This window comes from Ursus americanus, chromosome 21 (genome assembly GCF_024610735.1).
Source record: "Ursus americanus isolate L20-20 chromosome 21, mUrsAme1.1.p, whole genome shotgun sequence".
NCBI classification, from domain to species: Eukaryota; Metazoa; Chordata; class Mammalia; order Carnivora; family Ursidae; genus Ursus; species Ursus americanus.
The window spans coordinates 47,914,815-47,932,513 of NC_142147.1; the positions used below are offsets into that span (position 1 = coordinate 47,914,815).

Below are 17,699 nucleotides of genomic sequence, written 5' to 3' on the forward strand. Positions count from 1 at the left end.
AATTCACGACCCTGAGATCGAGAATCAGATGCTCTTCCAACTGAGGCAGTCTGGTACTCTGGTACTATTTGGTTTTCAAAGTATATTCATTGGGGCGCTGGGTGGTTCAGTCGGTTAAGCATCTGACTTCGGCTTTGGTCAGGATCCTGGGGTCCTGGGATCAAGCCCTGCGTGGGGCTCCCTGCTCATCAGGGAGTCTTCTTCTCCCTCTTCCTCTACCCCTCCCACTGCTCCTTCTCTCTTGCTCACTCTCTCTCTCAAGTGAATGAACAAAATCTTAAAAAAAAAAAAAAGTATATTCATGAAAACTAATCAATGGTGATAGAAATCACAGCTGTGGTTGACTGGGAAGAGGCCCAATGGAGCTTCTGTCTGATGGAAAGTTTGCATATCAGCTCTATCCAATAGAACTTTCTGGGATGATGAAAATGTTCTCTATCCGCACTGCCCAAAATGGTAGCCGCTCGCCACACGTGGCTACCGAGCACTAGAAAAGTGGCCAGCATGACTGAGAAACAATCCTTCATTTTTATTGAATTTTAATTAATTTAAATTTAAATAGCCCCATGAGACTGGTGGCTATTGTATCAGACATCGCATACCACGTCAGTGCTGTTGTCTTAGGATTTGTCAAGAAATACACAGAGGAGATATACGCTTGTGCTTTACCAAAAGTCTTCAAGGAGCAGTTTACGCAATAAAGTGGGACATGAGCAAAGGAAAGTCACTCTTCAGGGTCACAGCCTTAACAAGGCCACATGGATTTCAGGAAGATAAAGCCCTGTCGAAGACGGTCTCCTGATCCATCATGTCAACACACACAAGGAAACAATCCACCATGAGCAAGAACCAGCAGACACAGCAAATTGTACAAGTCCATGGCCCCAAACTTCAGATGATAGAATTATCATGCATACACTATAAAATAACCAAGCTTAAAATGTTTAAAGACATAAAGCAAGAATCTAAAACGTGAAAAAAAAAATCAAGACATTACAAAACAAAAACAAAAAAACCCTCCCCCCTCCCAAAAAAACAGTTGTGCTTGGAAGAGGAAGAATTGGATTTACATGACAGAAATCCCTCAGAAAGGGGCTTCCTTCAAACTGGTTTGTCAAACACGGTAAAGGTGATGCGCGCTTATTAGGTCAGAAGGGGATCCAAAGACAGGGAAGTCCATTTCTGTGCGAACTACCTTTATTTAGAAGGAAAAATGTCCCTATGTGGTTATAAACCAGCACTAGGTGAAGGCACTTGACTGGGGAGAGGTGGGACAGAGGTCCTGCTAGAGACCAGTGTGTCTCGCCCAGCCCTGCAGAGATTGGAGGAGAGGTGACTCCCAGGGAAATCCAGGGGAGGTGACACATCCCAGGCTCCCCCAGGATGGTGTGTTGGCTTGTTTTGAGGGGGTGGGAGGGGTTGGCAGGAGGAGTCGAAGGCACTTTGGACGGGATCTGATTGGGCAAATGGAGGAGGGTGGGGGAGCCTCTCGCCTCCAAGGATTCCCAGCCCCAAGGCAATCTCCCGTGGCTAAGGCAGTGTCTAAACTTAAGGCTGAGGTTCTCCTTCTCCCCTGGGCTTCCAGGGAAGCAGAGAGCTGGAGGTGAGGCCCCCACCCCTGTCGGGCTTGGGGCCCAAGGAGACGCAGCGTTTACTGAGGGAGACGTCTGGGGCAAAGGCAGGGCTGCTCCCTCCTGCCTCCCTTGGCAACATCCTTCTGTGCGGCTAGACCTTATTCCTCTGAGTCTTCACCCTGGGGAAGAGCTGAGGGAAGGCAGGATCTTTAGACACCAGGAATCCTCACTACTTCATCCCATCCCCCAGTTTTAATGGGGTCACCCACCAAACAGGTGAGCTGTCTCCATCCTCCCTTCCCTTCCTAACAGACTCCTTCAGCAGACTCCCAGATGACTCCAGCATCCCCAAGGCCCCTGTCACCACCAAGCACCAGATGAAGCCTTAAGAGTCAGCAGCCCAGCTGATGAAATGGAATGTTCCGAGGCTTCCATATTGCCATGAAGGAAACACCTGCTTCTCTCCCGACCACCATGGCTGTCTCATTGGGACCTACCACGGCCCATCCCCAAATTAAAAGAATCTTCTCCCCTAGTAATATAATGAGATCTTCCTGGTCTCTTCCCTTAACCAAGTACAATCGCCCTCAATTCTACCATCATTTTAATAATGGATTCTTCCTCTCCGTGCCCCTTGCAGTGTAACAAAAGTGTCCTCACCACTACACCAGCAATACACAATTCTTTAACTTCCCCTGGTTACTAAAATGGGATTCTTCATGGCTTCCCTTGGCTAAAATACACTCTTCCTTGCCTTCCCAGTAATATAAGTAGGGATGATAAAAAAATATTTGAGCATGAACCAATAACATACCTAGGAAGGCAGTGAGTTCCCCACAATACCACCAGGAAGGGACTCTTTCTCCCCCAACTGTAGGGGGCGCTCTCCCTTACCGCCCTTACATTATTATAATTGGTTTTCCCCATCTCCCCACGACCCGTAATGGATTCTTCAGACCTATTTTGCCCCCAGTATAATGGACTGTCCCTCTTGCTCATCTTTTTCCCAGCATCACCCCTTTCCCCAAACAGCCACCGGACGCCGATACCATCTCTCCCTGGGGCTCACCCCGAAGTAGTTGCGAGGTACGTAGCCCTCCTGGCCATGCAGCGCGGCCCACCACCAGTCCGTCTCCTCGGGTCCGTCCCTCCGCAGCACGGTGACCGACTCGCCCTCGCGGAAGGACAGCTCGTCCCCGAACTCGGCGCTGTAGTCCCAGAGCGCGTACACCACCCCGCTGTGCATTATCCCCATGCTCTGCTCCACATCTGAAACATAAACCGGCCGGGACTGTGAGCACCAGGTCGGGGAGGGGGGAGGGTTAGAACGCTTGGGGACACGAGACACGCTGAGGACAGGGACAGGCCCCGGGATGTGGCACCCCCCACAGCTGAGGGATGAGCCACCTGCGAAGTTGTGGACCCCTGTCTGGAGAAGGGCGCTTAAGCTGGAGTCAGCTGCCGGGTACTGGCAGTCTCTGGAATTCGAGAACATCAGGGTGCATCAAACTGGGGCCTCCAACCCCCGAGGCAGGGTCAGTGGTCCCCATTACCTCTAGGACATCAAGTCCCTGTGTCACTCCCAGAGGTGAGGTCAGCTGCGCCCCGACCGCCCTGCGCCGCCCCCCCCCCCAAGCTGTACGGTTTCCATAGTCTCACCCCCTTCCTCGCATGGTACAGCCCTTCCCCGCCTCCCCGTTCCCAGATGGTGAGTCCACATCGCTTCCCCCTCCCCAAGTGACAAAATCGCCAAAGAGGATGCAATAACTTCCAGAGGGTACAGCCCACCCACCCCCGCCCCCTTAAGTGGTAAAATGTCCATCAAGATTTTAGCCCCCCCCCCCAAATGGTACGGTCCACCATGCTCCCTCTCTCTAGTGGTTCAGTCCACCGGTTCCGGTTCCGCCTCCCCTCCCTGCCAGGTGTGCTATCCAGTCTCTACTTGACCCTCACAGAATCTCCGTGTCCAAGGCAGGCAGGACACTCCAAGCTCCACATCTCATAGGCTCCACCTCCCTGCACAAAAGTGTAAGGGCCTGATGCCCTCCCCGAAGCTTATAGTCTATTTCGTGCCCCAGTGGTGCAGTCCCCGTCTACCCCTGCTCACCCAGAAGCCCCAAGGCTCTTGGCCAGTTTCTGCCATTAGGTGGCACGGCAGGTCTGCCACCCACAGGTCCTACCACTTGACCTACTCCAGCTCTGTGATGTTCCTAACCCCACCCTATGTTAACGTTTGCCCACCCACCCCAGGTGTGTAATTCGGACGCTCTGCACAGCCCCTTGGTAAAGGCTACCTACTTCCTCCCATCACCTGGTTAGGTGATATGCCCCCCCCCCTTCATAAGGGAAGCCTCGTGTCTCCCTCCAAGTGGAAGAGTCCCCAAGCCCCTCCCCAGAAGCCGTGGCCTGCTCACCTGCCAGCTGTGTGGCCCTGTGCCTCCCACAGGTAGCAAAGCCCACATGCCCAGCCCTATGCCAGGTAAATGGTATCATTGGAACGTCCAACTCCCCATGCCCGCAGAGAAAGCAGGTGAACAGTGCAATCTAAAAGACCCCTCTTCTCCCCACAGATCTCCAGTTTGCATGGCACAGTGCCCATGTCCCCCCCATCCCTCGAGGTTGGCAGTCTGCTCACCCCACACACCCCGCTTGCACCTGCCAGGTGGGAGGCCCAGTCCTCCTCCCCCGCAGGTGGTCCATCCCGCCGCCCTTCCTCTGTGATCCTGCCGCCTGATTGGTACAGTCCCCACATCTCTCCCACGATCGACTGGCATTCTGCCCCTTCCCCCTCCGCAACTGCCAGCTGGGCGGCCCAGTCTCCACGACCTCCACCCTCCCCCAGAGGCGTGCCTCGCACCTGCCAGGTAAGTGGCGCAGTCGGTGTAACCCTCGCGGTAGGGGTCGCACTTCTCGATGGCGGTGGCTCCGTCGCTGAGCGTGGTGGCGAAGATTGCTGCGCCGTGCTGCACCAGCGCCGTGCAGATGGCCGTGTCGTTGCACGACGCCGCGCAGTGCAACGGTGTCCTAGGCGTGGAGGCGTGCGTGAGTGGCCGCGCATTCGCCCGCGGGTGCCCCGGCCAGCAGCGCCGTCCCGCCCCACGCCCGCCCCGCGCGGGTCGGAGTCAGAGCTCACCAGCCGTGGCTGTCAGGGGAGTTGACGTTGGCGCCGGCCGCGATGAGGAAGTCCACAATGGGGTAGTTGGCGCCGCAGATGGCGTTGTGCAAGGCGGTGATGCCCTCCTCATTGGGCTGGCTCGGGTCGTTCATCTGGGCGGGCAGGGGAAGAGGTGGCTCAGTCCCCGGCGGGCGGCCATCCTGCGTCGGCCGCCACCACCCCACCTGCCCTGCACTTTGGCCGCTCTCACCTCCTTCACCGCCTGCTGCACCACGTCCAGCTCCCCGGTCAGCGCGGCGTCCAGCAGGAGCACTAGCGGGTTGAGGCGCGCCCGGCGGACCTTCCGCGGGGAGCCTGCCTTCCGCAGCACCGAGCGCATCTCCTGGGGGGACCGGGCGGGGGGGGGGGGGCTTCAGTGACTTGGGGTGGATTGTTAATCAACCCATTACTTAGAAAGGAAAACAGAGACTCGGGGACCCGGTGGTGGCCGCCCCAGGCCACCGCCCCACTAGACAGAGGTAGGGCTGGGATTGGAACGCAGGGAGGTACAGAGCCTGAGTCCAGACGGCCATGGGGAAGGGGATGCCTTAGTTCTATAGCCTCTGATCCCCCACAACAGTCAGGGAATCTGGTGATTATAGGATCTCGGCCCCTGAGACCTGAAAGGAAGCTGGCAGACCATCGAGGTGATGATTGGTAGAAGCCCGATAGTCAACCCGTCCACAGTCATTTCTTTCATAAAGCATAAATGCTATGGAGCACACATATCAAACTGTGGTCCAATGTTAATTCCAGATGTTTGGAATGAGACTATTTAGCCTATTATTCCTTGTGCTTTCTTATTTTTGATGTTCACGGGTCCTCTAACAAGATTCATGTATTCAGAGCATGCAACATTTTGTGATTCTGGTCCTTGATGTCGATGATTTCAAGATCCCGGAATCTGGAGATCCCAAGAGCCATGGATTTCAAAATTCTCTGAGGTTCAGCTATTTCAAATTTCCAATATGCTGTGAGTCCAGGAATGCTAAGTTATGCCATGTCAAATTGCTGAAGACCTAAGACGTTGCATTCCGAAGATTCTATGATTGGGAACTTAAATGTTTTATGGTTAGAATTTCATTCCAACAGATTGGAAGGAGATACTTAAAATGTTAATCATGGTTCTGAGCGCTGTGATTTTTGGCCTTTATTCTTTTTTTCTATTTCCTCCTAGTCGCTATGGTGTTTGTATATTCTTCTCTAGTGGAAAATGTCCATTTACAATATAATTCTGGGGGTACCCGGCTGGCTCAGTTGGTACAGCATGGGATTCTTGATCTCAGGGCTGTGAGTTCAAGCCCCACGATGGGTGTAGAGATTACTTAAAAAGATAATTTTTTAATAATAAAATAAAATGGAATTCTGTATTACAACATATTAGTGCACTGATCTGTGATTTTCTGATTCAGATGGGAAGAGTCTTTAATTTTCAGTTTAAAATTTTCATGGATCAGTTAATAACCAGGGTGGGCTTTACTGACTTTTAAATTCTAGGATCCTGTTTCTTGAAACTTTGGCGCTCTAGAATTCTGAAATTTCACTGTTCTGAGACTGAGAACAGGATTTAATTCTTGAATTCCGTGAGCTTTCAAGTTTCTTTATGGCCAGAACTTTGTAATTCTACAAGGTGATTTCAAGAGCCTGGATCTCAACGTTTCCTGGCTCCAACTTTAGGAGGACTTGGGAATAGGCATTTTGGGGTGTCTACCTGGCCCCTGCTTCTTCCCTGGGAATCATTCCCCTCTCTCTGTCCATCCACACTGAAAGAACACGACACACAACCCCACACAACCCCAAAAAAGATGCAGGGACTGGAGCAAGTTTAGCAGGTGACCATCCCCTGGTCAAAAGCTAACAATAATAGTGGTTAATACTTAAGTGCCAGGCACTGTTCTAAGCACTATATTCATGTATTTAATGCCCACAGCAACCCTATGGTTATTCTCACCCCCATTTTACAGATGAAGAAACTGAGGCCCAGAGAGGCTAAGTATCTTATTATAAGTATCTATCATATCACAGCTGCTCCGTGCCATGGCGCTGGGCTTTGAACCAGGCAGCCTAGCTCTGTAGCCGGTGCCCTTAATCACAACGCCCACAGCCTCAGAGACCAGAGACTTGCTCTCGCAATTTTGAATGAAAGCAGCTCTGAGCAGCGTCAGAGGACACCATGGGGCCTGAAGTGAGAGGTCATTTTGAGTCATGGCTAGGCAGACCATTTCTAGCCATGGCGCAGGCTTGTGAGGTCTGAGAGGAGAGAATGGATCCCCAGAGAAGGCAGACATGAGAGACCGTGCAGGAGCCAGGGAGAGAAATGGTGACTGTCTTGATTCAAGCAGGCTTTTCAGGTCCTGGAATAAACCCACTGACACACTCATTTCCAGGTGTTAAGACTCCAAGATTTCTGTAGGGATGGCCTTGGAGGCAGGTTACTGGAGAGGAGCAGAGAAAGCCTCTGTGTGGCCAAGACCTGTGAACCCCTCTCCCGAGACATTCTCCCTGTCTTCAGAACCCAGGCAACACCTAGATTAAAGACTACATTTCCCAGCCTCCCTTGCAGCTGGGTTCCTGGCCAATTGGAAGAGGCACATGTGATGTGTGAGATTTTCAGGTCCTGTCCCAAAAGGAAAGGGGCACCTCCATGTGCTAATAGACACCGTCCCCCCCCCCCCCAGTCCTCCTCTATTACTTACCATGCTCTGCAGCTGTTCTGGTGGGCTGATCTGGGGCAGGGCTGGGGGTGGGATGGGAGCTGGTGGGGCAGGGGCAGGGGGCCCTGCCCTCACTTCTGATGCCTCACTGATGGAGGAGAGTTCGGGCTCAGGCCCCCCAGGCCCACCGTGACGATGGAAGAGGCGGCTGATGATCTGCTGGTACTGCTTCTTGTGGGTGGGGGGCAGGGCTACAGCTGGGCTCTGCTCCATGGAGCCCCTACGTTTGAGGGGTCGCGGTATCTCTGCCAGCACCCGGGCCACCTCCTCCAGCTCGGGCACTGTCTGTGCCTCAGGCGGCAGTGCTGGCTGCAGCCTCGTGGGGCTGAGGGGCCGAGTTACAGCGCCTTCGTCTGCATCACCAGCCTCCAGCACGGGGGTCAGCAGCCCCTCCAGCTCCGGCTCAGGCTCCAGCTCAGGGGGAGGTTTGGGGGGGCCTAGAAGGAACAAGAAGCCCATCAGAGAATGGGGCCTGGGAGAACCCCAACACCCCCTTTTCCAAGCCCACAACTTCCAGGACCCGTAGCCAGCATCTGATTTGCTGTGTGACCTCAGGGCGGTTCCTTGCTCTCTCTGGGCTACTTTCCGTGGGCTGTGAATAACATATGATTGTGACATCTCCCATTTATCAAGCACTTAGCATGTGCCTGTCTTACTGAATTCTCACCACTACCTTGGGAGGTAGATACTGCTACCATCGCCTCATTCCAGAGAGGGAAGCTGGGCATCAGAGAGGGCAAGTCAGTTGCCCAAAGCCACATGGTTGCTATTTGAACTCTGGTCCCTCTGACTTCTGAATCTTGTGCTCCTACCATCACGATGGCCTTGACTTGCTGAGATTCTAGGCACTTCCTTGCCTACCCTCTCAGGCAGAATACTCTTGCTGGGACTAGAATCCTTGTGCTTGATGGTCTCTTGGTCTTATTTCTCTCTATCAGAGCTTCTAAAGTGGGTAAAAATAGGAATGACCATTCTCTACACATGTATTTCACTGAACGTCTATCACAATCTACGAGGTAGTTATTATTAATCTCTTTTCACAGATGACGAAACAGAAGCTCAGATAGGTTAGCTGATTTCTCCTGAGCCATACAGCGAGTCAGCAGTGGAGAGGGGCTCAAAACACATTTTGCTTTGACTCTAGGCTCTGTGCTGGTCTCACACACACAAACATATTAATAATTATTATAACTAGTGTAATAACTATTGAGATCTTCCTACACATCAGGTCCTATTTTAATGACTTTATATGGAATAAATAATCTAATACCATAATCAGTAAGGTGGGCTCTATCACCTTTTACGCTCAAGGAAATTGAGGTCCAGAGAGGTTAAGTGACTTGTCCAAGGTCACACAGCATGGAGCCAGGCAGTCTGACTCTAGGGCCCGTGCTTAACCACCATACTATCCCTAGTTTCTGAGCGAATTCCCAAGCTCCTCTAGCCTTGCTCTCTGCAGGGAGAGTGTCTGGAAATGGGTGTCTGGCTGTGATGGCTCCCCCAGCTGTTCTGGTCCCCAGCCATCTGTCCTCACTCAAACCAGCCCTGTGGGCCCCCCAGTGCTGACTCACCTTCGCTCACAGGGGGCCAAGTCTGTTGGGGAGGTTGGGGGACTGGGGCAGGGGGTTGAGGCTGGGGCTGGGGTTGGGGCTGGGGTTGGGGCTGGGGAGGAGGCTGAGGCTGGGGCTGGGCCTGTGGGGGTGGCTGGGGCTGAGGGGGTGGCTGGGGCTGGGGAGGCAGCTTAGGCGGGGGTGCTCGGGAGAAGATGGGGGAGCCAGGGAGCATGGCCCTGCTGGCCCCATGCTCCCAGAAGGCATTCTGCAGCTTGAATATCATGCTGAGGGGGATGGGGCGCTGGCGCGGGACACCGCGGGGCTGGGGGCTGGAAGGGGGCATGGGGATGCGGCTGACAGGCTGCCAGCTGCGGGGCAAAGTGCCTGACGGCCCCGTGGAGCCCAGTGATCTGCGGTAGCTGCCCACATCAGAACGCCTGTCGTTGGCCAGAGGGGAGACCTTGTAATTGCGGGGCAGAGTGGCGCTGGTGAGGTTGTCCTGGGGGGAAAGGAGAGGAGGAAAGAAGGGGCTCAGGTGGGAGGGAATGATAAAGGAGGAGGGGGTCAAGAAGGGAGAGAAGGTGAGGGAAGCCAGAGGGAGTAAGGGAAAGGCGGTCAGGGAGGGGGTGAAAATCCAGGATAAAGAAGGAAGAGCTCGGGGTGGAGGGCACAGAGACTGGGGGTGCAGCCAGGAATGGGAGGTGGTCCTGACCGCACTCCTGGCCCCTGCCCACCAGCCCCCTCCCCAGCTGCCCCTCACCTTGCTGGTGGCCCCCAGCCCATCCAGGCTGCTCTCTCTCCAGGGTAACAGCTGCAGGCCTGGCGAAGCAGGCCGTGAGAAGACGTCCAGGCCTGCAAGGCGGGAATCATTAGGGTCTGGGGGCTGCCTCTCCGGGCTCCCCACCTCCTCTGGCCTCCCACCACTCACGTTCGTAGCTTGCCGTCTGCGAAGATTTCTTCTCGTATGCCACGTCCAGGTCAGACTCATTCCAGGCTTTGGGGGGCCTCCGGCGCAGCGTTAAGTCGTCTAGGGAGAGGTGGCGAATCGGGATATACCGGGAGGCTGGTCCAAGGCCTGCATCCCTCCCACCCCCCAAAATGAGGCCCCCTCGTTCACCTTGAGCGCGCAGAGGTGGGGCGAAAGCACTACCGCCCGCGCCCAGTAGGGGGCTCCCAAAGGCCACAGGCGCATCGTAGGCTGAAGTCTGGGGGCGTGGCGAGGGCCCGCGCTCGGGGAAGAAAGCCTGGGGCCCCTCCGCCAGGGGGCTGCCACGCGGGGAAGCCGCGCGGCCCAGGAAGTCGAAGGGCGTGGGGGGACCCTGCTGGCGGAGCGGGCCCGATCCAGGCCGCGGGGAGGGCGCACGGCCAAGGGGGCTGCCTGTGCCATCGAAGGCGCGGGGCCGGGGAGAGGGCGCGCGGTCCAGGCTGCCGTAGGCATCCGGCTGCAGGTAGAGCGGGGTGCGCGGTGACGAGGGCCGGCCTTTAGGGGACAGCGGGCTGTAGGGGTGCAAAACCGGGGCGCTCTCGGAGCGTCCGAACGAGGTGTCTGCACCGTCGGTGGCCGCCTTCCGGGGAGACCCGCGGCTGCTGAAGGGCTCGGGGACCGGGCTGGAGCTGTATCGGGACAGCTGTGGGGAGGCCGGGACATTGAGGAGTCAAAGGAGACATTAGTAGAGGGGTTAGTAAGAGATCAAAAGAGGTCATTGGAAATTAACCTAAGGGAGTTGGACCAGGGCTGGAGAGTCAGGCACAGGGGGCCCTGGTGAGGGGTAACTGGCGAGACAGCCCTGAAATCAGGACTGAGGCTAGCCCGCCTCTTAGAAAAAGACCCTTTTCTTCCAAGGGTCCTGTCAGATGTCCATTTATACTGGTTCCCTCTTTCAAGTGCCCACGGCCTGTACAACCCAATGGGACAGAGTTCCAGGCAGAAAGAAGCTGGCTTTGGGGGCCAAGGCGGGGACCGAGGCGAGTAGGCTCACCCTAGTGGGGGCTCCGGCCTGCGAGCCGGGAGGCGTGGGCGAGTCCGACCACAGCGACTCCAGCTGTTTGGTCAGTTCGTCCACCTTGGCCGCCGCCGTGTCCAGCTCCATCTGCTTCAGGTCCATGTGCTTCATGGCCAGAGCTGTGCAGGAGGGAGTAGCAGTAAGGACCTGGGTCTCGCTGCAGCGCCCCGCCTCTATCCGCGAGGGCCCCTCCGGGGCAAGCCCCGCCCCCTACCCCAGCTCACACTGGAAGTTCAGGTCCAGAAGGTCCCTCGTGCTCTGGAATGCCTCGCTGTCCATGGTGCCGGCGGAAGCGGGGCGCCTGCGGAGGCGTGTGTGAGGGGGGAAGCCTTCTCAGATCCCGCCCGCAGGGAACCCGGGGTCGCAGAGCAGCCAGACAGAGCCTTTACTCTCTTAGCTCCCTCCGCTGTTAGCGCTATGCCCCTCCACTTCCCTGGCTGGGCACTGCCCTCCTTCAAGTCCTCCCGGATGCCTCTGGACAATTCACTCTCTTTACGAAGCTCCCTGTCCGTCTTTCTAGGTCAGTCCTAATAAGAACTGAATCACTCCTTCAACAATTATCCACTGATTACCTACTGTGGGCCAGGCATTTGGGGGAACAAAGGATGCAAAAGTATAATTACCGAGTGCCTACTACTATGCTAGATGCTAGGGATATCATTTTTTTTTAAATGCTTGGGATCTTTTTATTTTTTTTTTAAAGATTTTTATTTGTTTATTAGAAAGAGAGCGCGCGCACACGCGTAAGCAGGGGGAGCAGCAGAGGGAGAGGGAGAAGCAGGCTGCCCAATGCAGGACTTGATCCCAGGACTCTGGGATCATGATCTGAGCCAAAGGCAGACGCTTAACTGACTGAGCCACCCAGGCGCCCCACTAGGGATATTTTTTAAAAATGTAATTGTGCTGCCTACTGTGTACCTGTGATAGTTGCTTGAGGGCATAATGAAATAAGATAACCACTGGTAGCTGAGGGGTCACTGCCTCTTAGAACTGTGCCAAGTGCCTGTGCCCAATACCGCATCTCACGGTCAAAATCACAGCAGCAGGCAAAAAAGTGTGGCTCAGAACTATTTGTTCAAGATCACCCTGCAAGGAGTTGGCAGTATTATGTTTCACACCCGGATCTGACTTGTTAGTCTGGGTCATCTCGACCAGACTTGGAAGAGTCCCAGAGGGCAGGGACCACTCAGCTTCCTCTCCCCAGAGTCAACCTTTTTCCCAGTGTTCACAGGAAGAACAGGGAGGTGGTGAGGGGTGGTCGGGCTGCTGTGGTCACTGGCTCAGTGGGAAGGAGCCAGGCCACCAGGAACCGGTCAAGCCAGCACCATCCCCATCCCCATGGTAGCCACCACGCCCGCCCGCTTGGCCACCTCCCCAGGAGGTGCAGGCGTGGGCAGCGGGGCGGGCTGGGGCATGCTGATTCTGGCCTCTGTCTGGGAAGCCTCGGAACAGAACCTGTTGGGGCTGGTGGTTCATCTGGGTGTGTTGAGAGCGTGTGACCTTGGGCAACAAGTCCCATCTACTCCTCGGGCCTCAGTTTCCCCAACAGTGAAAGGAGGAGGCAAATCAGCTATTCTAAGAGGCCTCTTCAGTCTCTCAGAGGCCTAGATTCTGAAACTGTAAGGACCTTGAGGTTGTAATTAAAGCTCTACAGAGCCTAAAACTCTCAGCTTGATAGTCTCTTGTCCAAAAGTTCTGAGTCCCAGATTCTATCTTTGGAATATTCTAGAATTCTCCAGTTTTGCTAGCTTAGATTTCTCCATCTCCCTGCATCATGTTCTATCTATCCCAGGATTCCGCTGCCCTAAAAGTCTAGCTGAATGCATGGTTAGGGAAGTGTCAGGACAGACAGGAGGGGTTCAAATCTGGTGGCACCTCTGACCCTGACAAGAGTGCCTCTTGATCTGTAAAATGAAGATACATAGCTAAAATCTTTAAAAAAAAAAAAAGGGGGGGGGGGGCGCCTGGGTGGCGCAGTCGTTGGGCGTCTGCCTTCGGCTCAGGGCGTGATCCCGGTGTTTCGGGATCGAGTCCCACATCGGGCTTCTCCGCTGTTCCCTCTCTCGCTGGCTGTCTCTCTGTCACATAAATAAATAAAATCTTAAAAAAAAAAAAAAAAAGAAGATGCATAGCAATCCACCTTAGAGGACTACAGCGAGGATCCAACTGCCCGGAAAGTGCAAGAGGAATTAAGACTCTGAGAATTCAAGCCTCAGAAAGTATAGACTACAGCTCAGAACTCAGGGCTTTTAGAACCTCACCTACACAGGAAACACTCTGTGTCTGTTAAAATATAAAAGGGAATGATTCTGTGCAGCCTCCGGTGCCAGTATTCTGGCAGCGAGACGTTCTTTCAGGATTCCCAAATTTCTAAGACTCTCGGATCCCATGCTGACATCCTCTCTGGCTCTAAGGAAATGCCAAGGATGGGCGTTGGGCCCTCCCAGGGCTGGTGCAGACAGAGGGGTTGTCGGGGCCACCAGGGGGCGCTCCGGGACACGGCCTGACCCTAGCGGGGCGGGCGGACAGCGCCTGAGCTCAGACCCCGGGAATGCGCTGGCGGGTCTGGGCAGGTGCCTCACCTCCCGCGGCAGGGGAGCGGGGGCCGGGCGGGGCGCGAGGGCGGCGCGGGCCGCGCCTCTGTTCCCAGGCCCCTGCCCTGCGCTTCCAGCTCCCCACTCCGCCTCGTGAGGGCTCTAGTCCACCCCTGGGTACCCTCTAACCCCAGCTCCCTCTCCTCCCTTTCCCCTCCACCCCTAACTCTCATTCCCCCGGACCCATACACGCGGCCAAGCCAAGCAAGTTTTTCGGGGTTAAGGATCCTGGGGGGCTTCCTGGAGGAATCATCATCCTCAGTGGGAACCGAGACAGAGCGCCAGGCTAGGGAATACCCTGGTTGGAATTCTACATTTCTGTCCCGACGGACTGACGTTGGAAGAGACCCCGCCTTCTCGGGGACCTGGTTTTCCCCTCTGTGGACGACTGTGGAACAGGCTAGGGCCTTCCCCTATCTAAGTCTCTGCCCTGGACTACTTATATAGTTTCTCCGTGCCTCAGTTTCCTTGTGTGTATAATGGGGAAATTAATACCTTCTCCTCAAAAGGGTGTGAGGTTTAGTGACATAATTAATACCTTCTCCTCAAAAGGGTGTGAGTGACATAATTTATGTACAGCGTTTAGAACAATGCAGGACACCAAATAAAGTTCACACATATAGGATTCGTAATTACAGAGCTTCCTTGGCTGTTCTTTAAGATAACACAGGATCTGACACACAGTGAGGGGCTCAAGACCCACCGGAACCTTGTTTTGTTTTGTCTTGTTTTGTTTTGTTTTCCACAAAAGAGCCCTTTCAACTCTTTCTGAGAGTCTAAAAGCCCTGGGTTTTGACCTCTGGAGTCTCAACTTCCTAAACCCTAAATTTGCCCTGTACATTAGTGAGTTCTGGCTTGTGCTCATCCCCAAAAATTCAGGCACAGGGGCATGGGGCGCCCTGGGAGATTCCAGAGACAAGGTGGCAAAAGCCCAGGCTGTAGGCTGTGCCCGCTCTCCAGCCTTGGTTTCCCCAGTGGAGTAGAGAGAAGTCATTGCCTGGGGTGGAGTCAACAGCTTTGGGCAGTTGCCTGAGACCTCTGTAGACAGTGGGAACCACCCCATCTACCTACCAGCCCTGAGCCTGGCATGCTGTGAGCTCTGTCTTGGCAGCCACGGTTGGTTATTATTTTTAATTTCATCTCAGGCTATCACCGAATGCCCTTCAAGCCCAGACATTAGGAAGTTCTTCCCTCTCTCATCAGAACCCCCTGCCTCCCCCACCCCCTGTTCAATCCCCTCACATGACGCGTGGGGGTGGAGAGAAGGGGGAGACAGAGGGAGGTGCCCGTCCCTGCCCTCCCCCAGCTTCAAGGACAGACACACACCTCCAGAATTAGCCTCTATCCCTCGCTTATCTCCCACACTACCTCAGGTCAGACAGATGGGGGTGGAGGTGACATTTCTCACCTCAGGGTCAGGGCGAGGAGCCCTAGGAGGGAGAAGGTTAGTCAGAAAATCTGGTGGGAATGGATGGAATCCCGTCCCCCAGACAACTGCAGAAGAAGGAGGAAACCAAACTCTAATCAGCTCTGGTATCTAAGACAGCTGCCCAGGACCGGCCAAACTCTATAATCAACTCTACCTGTGTGACCTCTTAGCCTCAGTTTACCCATGTCCTCTCTGTGTCATGCCTGTGTAGTGCCCAGCCATGGAAGCCTCCCAGAATCCAGTCCCACCTTCTGTAATTCTGCCCTGGGTTCTAGAACCCCCTCTGCAAATCCCAAATATTTCCCACCTCCAAGGGGTAATGGGAGGCTCCCTCCCCCACGAGGGGGCGCCCTAAGGGTGGAGGTCCCTCCTCTGGTTAGGCAGGTCTGACGCCCCGGTTAATGATATGTTGGGGATCTCGCAGCCGCACGCAGGTTGGAGAGCTGCCCCGGTTCCCTCCCTGGCCCCCACCTCAGAGCCGGAAAGTGTAGGAAGCGCCGGAACCCAGCCTCCACAGGGACCTCGGGGGCTTGTCCTGCTACATTTCAGGGCCCCGAGTTCCACTATCCCCATCCCACTCCTAATTCTGCCTCGAGACCTATAGGCTCGGTCGAGAAGGCAGCTGGAGGGCGTCAGGGACGGCCGCCCTTTCCAGAGCCCCATCAGTCTGGGTCTTGTCATTTCTGCCCAGGACTCAGGGATCCGACACCCCAATTCTACTCAAAGACTCAGGCTTCTGAGAGCGCCCAGTTCGTGGGACTCGGGAGTCCCAGCTCCAGCGTCTCCCCGGGACCATGGCGTCCGAGCCCTCCAACCCAATAACTCAGGCATCAGAGTCCCCTTTCCTTTCGTCCAGTAAATATGAGTTCTTTTCTTCGAAGGACCCTGGCATCTGCGCACCCCCAATTCCGCCCTGGGACTCGGCATCCGAGTCCCCTCCCAGTCCTCCCAGGGACGCAGTGTCGGCCTCCTCCAGAGCCTCTGGACCCCAGGGGGGTGGAACTCACGGATCCGGGGCAGATCCTGGCACCGGGGGACTTCCTCCGGCTCCGGCTCCGGCTGCGGGGAGCGGAGGACGGGGCGGGGCAGGCGCCGGGAACAGGTTAGACGACGTGACTCCGGCTGGAGGGAGGCGGGTCCCGGAGGGGAGGGAGAGTAGGGGTCGCCTCGAGCACCTTGGGACTTGTAGTCCTGGAGGGGCAGTACGCAGCCTGAGACGTTCCCATTGGGAATCACCAAAAGTCCATTTCACAGACAGAAAGAACGAGGTCCGGAAGCCGAGGGCAACCTGACCACGTAGACAGAATCGACATTAACATCGCGGTGATTGCGGGAGACAGCCTCCTGAATCTCTGACCCACCGCTCCAGGCTTAGTTTCCCCCTTCTAGAAAGAAGATTTGGACGTCACCAAAGGTGTAGAAGGCTAGAGACTGGGGGAGACTCACATGCCCCGCCCGTAAGGCGAGAAGAGAGCCTCCCTAAGTCAGTATCTCCTCGAGTCTCTAAGCCTCAATCTCCCCGTCGGTAAAAAGGATGGGTTGGATCTTTACAGATTTTCCCAGCAACAGAGTCCAAAGTCGTAGGGTGGGACTACAATCCCCAGCAGCTTTCGCGATGGACGTCGAGCGTCTCCCCTCCTCGCGTCCTCTGGGAATTGTAGTTCGGAGCCCGAGGGGCGGCGCCCTGGTGTCTCGCCCACGCTGGGGAACTGGCTGGTGATCCCCCGCTGAGGGAACGCGTCCCCTTCCCCTGACCCTCCTTCCGCTCTGGGAAGCCGCTCACACCCTGAGAAAGGGGGACGCCCCAATTCTCGAATAGGATCCGAAATCACAGCAGAGGGGGCGGGAAGTAGCGCTGACACACCGGCCAGGAATGCAGTCGGGTCACCCTGTCTAGCCGCCGTCCCGCGGCTCCGCCCGCCGCCCCAAGCCGTGCGGTCTCTGTGGAAAGGGGCGTGGATGCGGCCCCCAAATCTGTGTCCACGTGCCGCTGTTTACACGCGCCCCTCCCCCGGCGGAGAAAGGGCACTGACCAAGCCTTCTACTCCTTCACCCATCCTCAAAGCCTTCGGGACTGTCCCCCACGCACTAAACTAAGTCTTCGGGAGCATCTCTCTGTCTCGTTTGGTCCAGAAACCCCGCCCCTTAGTCCGCACCGCCCCACGCGTGTTTAGCTCAGGAATCTGGAGGTCCCGCCCCGAGGCCCACAGGCTCCTCCCCTTAAGTTTCCCGCTCCCTAGGAGCTCAAAAGCCCCGCCCCTAAGCTGGTACTTCACGCCCTCCGGAGGAATTATCCCATTTCTCCATTTTCCCACTTGTCCCACTCAAGTTCCGAATTTCCCAGGCATCTGGGCCCCCCAAGAAGGGATTGTAACATTGAAAGCACGGCCCTTCCAACCTAGACTCTTACCTGTCTCTTTAAGAATCTCAGACCAATCGAGCTTCCTGTCTCTTTAAGAGTTAGGAGCTACCAATGTGGCCGCCCCTTTAAGACGACGTTGGAGCAAATAATGTCTGAGAGATTGGGGGGGATACATACCGGGACCTGGTGAGGCGCTAACTCCCGCCAAGCAGCCAACCAGAGGCTTTGGGGAGCAGATTTTCGGAAAAAGACGTCTTCCTCGGTTGCCTGCTCTACACAAGCGGAAATTCCCCCCAGTTCTGCTCGTAGAGCGAGC

The 17,699-nt window shown here is 55.5% G+C and overlaps 1 protein-coding gene across 3 annotated transcripts; it reads right to left on the reverse strand.

The window, feature by feature from the left end:
• Window positions 1-1,179: 1,179 nt before the first annotated feature.
• Window positions 1,180-17,486, reverse strand: PPP1R13L (protein phosphatase 1 regulatory subunit 13 like). 3 transcript variants are annotated; one of them, XM_045809955.2, is made up of 14 exons: window positions 17,432-17,486; window positions 16,029-16,309; window positions 11,223-11,299; window positions 10,975-11,117; window positions 10,113-10,623; window positions 9,924-10,022; window positions 9,756-9,847; window positions 9,014-9,494; window positions 7,425-7,879; window positions 4,940-5,071; window positions 4,708-4,841; window positions 4,432-4,598; window positions 2,644-2,843; window positions 1,180-1,764 (listed from the first exon to the last, which is right to left on the reverse strand). In XM_045809955.2, exons 3-14 carry the CDS (start codon window positions 11,275-11,277, stop codon window positions 1,726-1,728), a joined length of 2,508 nt encoding a protein of 835 aa, XP_045665911.1. In that variant the 5' UTR covers window positions 11,278-11,299; window positions 16,029-16,309; window positions 17,432-17,486; the 3' UTR covers window positions 1,180-1,725. The 3 variants fall into 3 exon arrangements, with proteins under 3 accessions (XP_045665911.1, XP_087727033.1, XP_087727034.1); XM_087870907.1 differs by lacking the exons at window positions 16,029-16,309; window positions 17,432-17,486 and adding an exon at window positions 14,919-14,995; XM_087870908.1 differs by lacking the exons at window positions 16,029-16,309; window positions 17,432-17,486 and having other exon boundaries at window positions 11,213-11,298.
• Window positions 17,487-17,699: the final 213 nt, after the last annotated feature.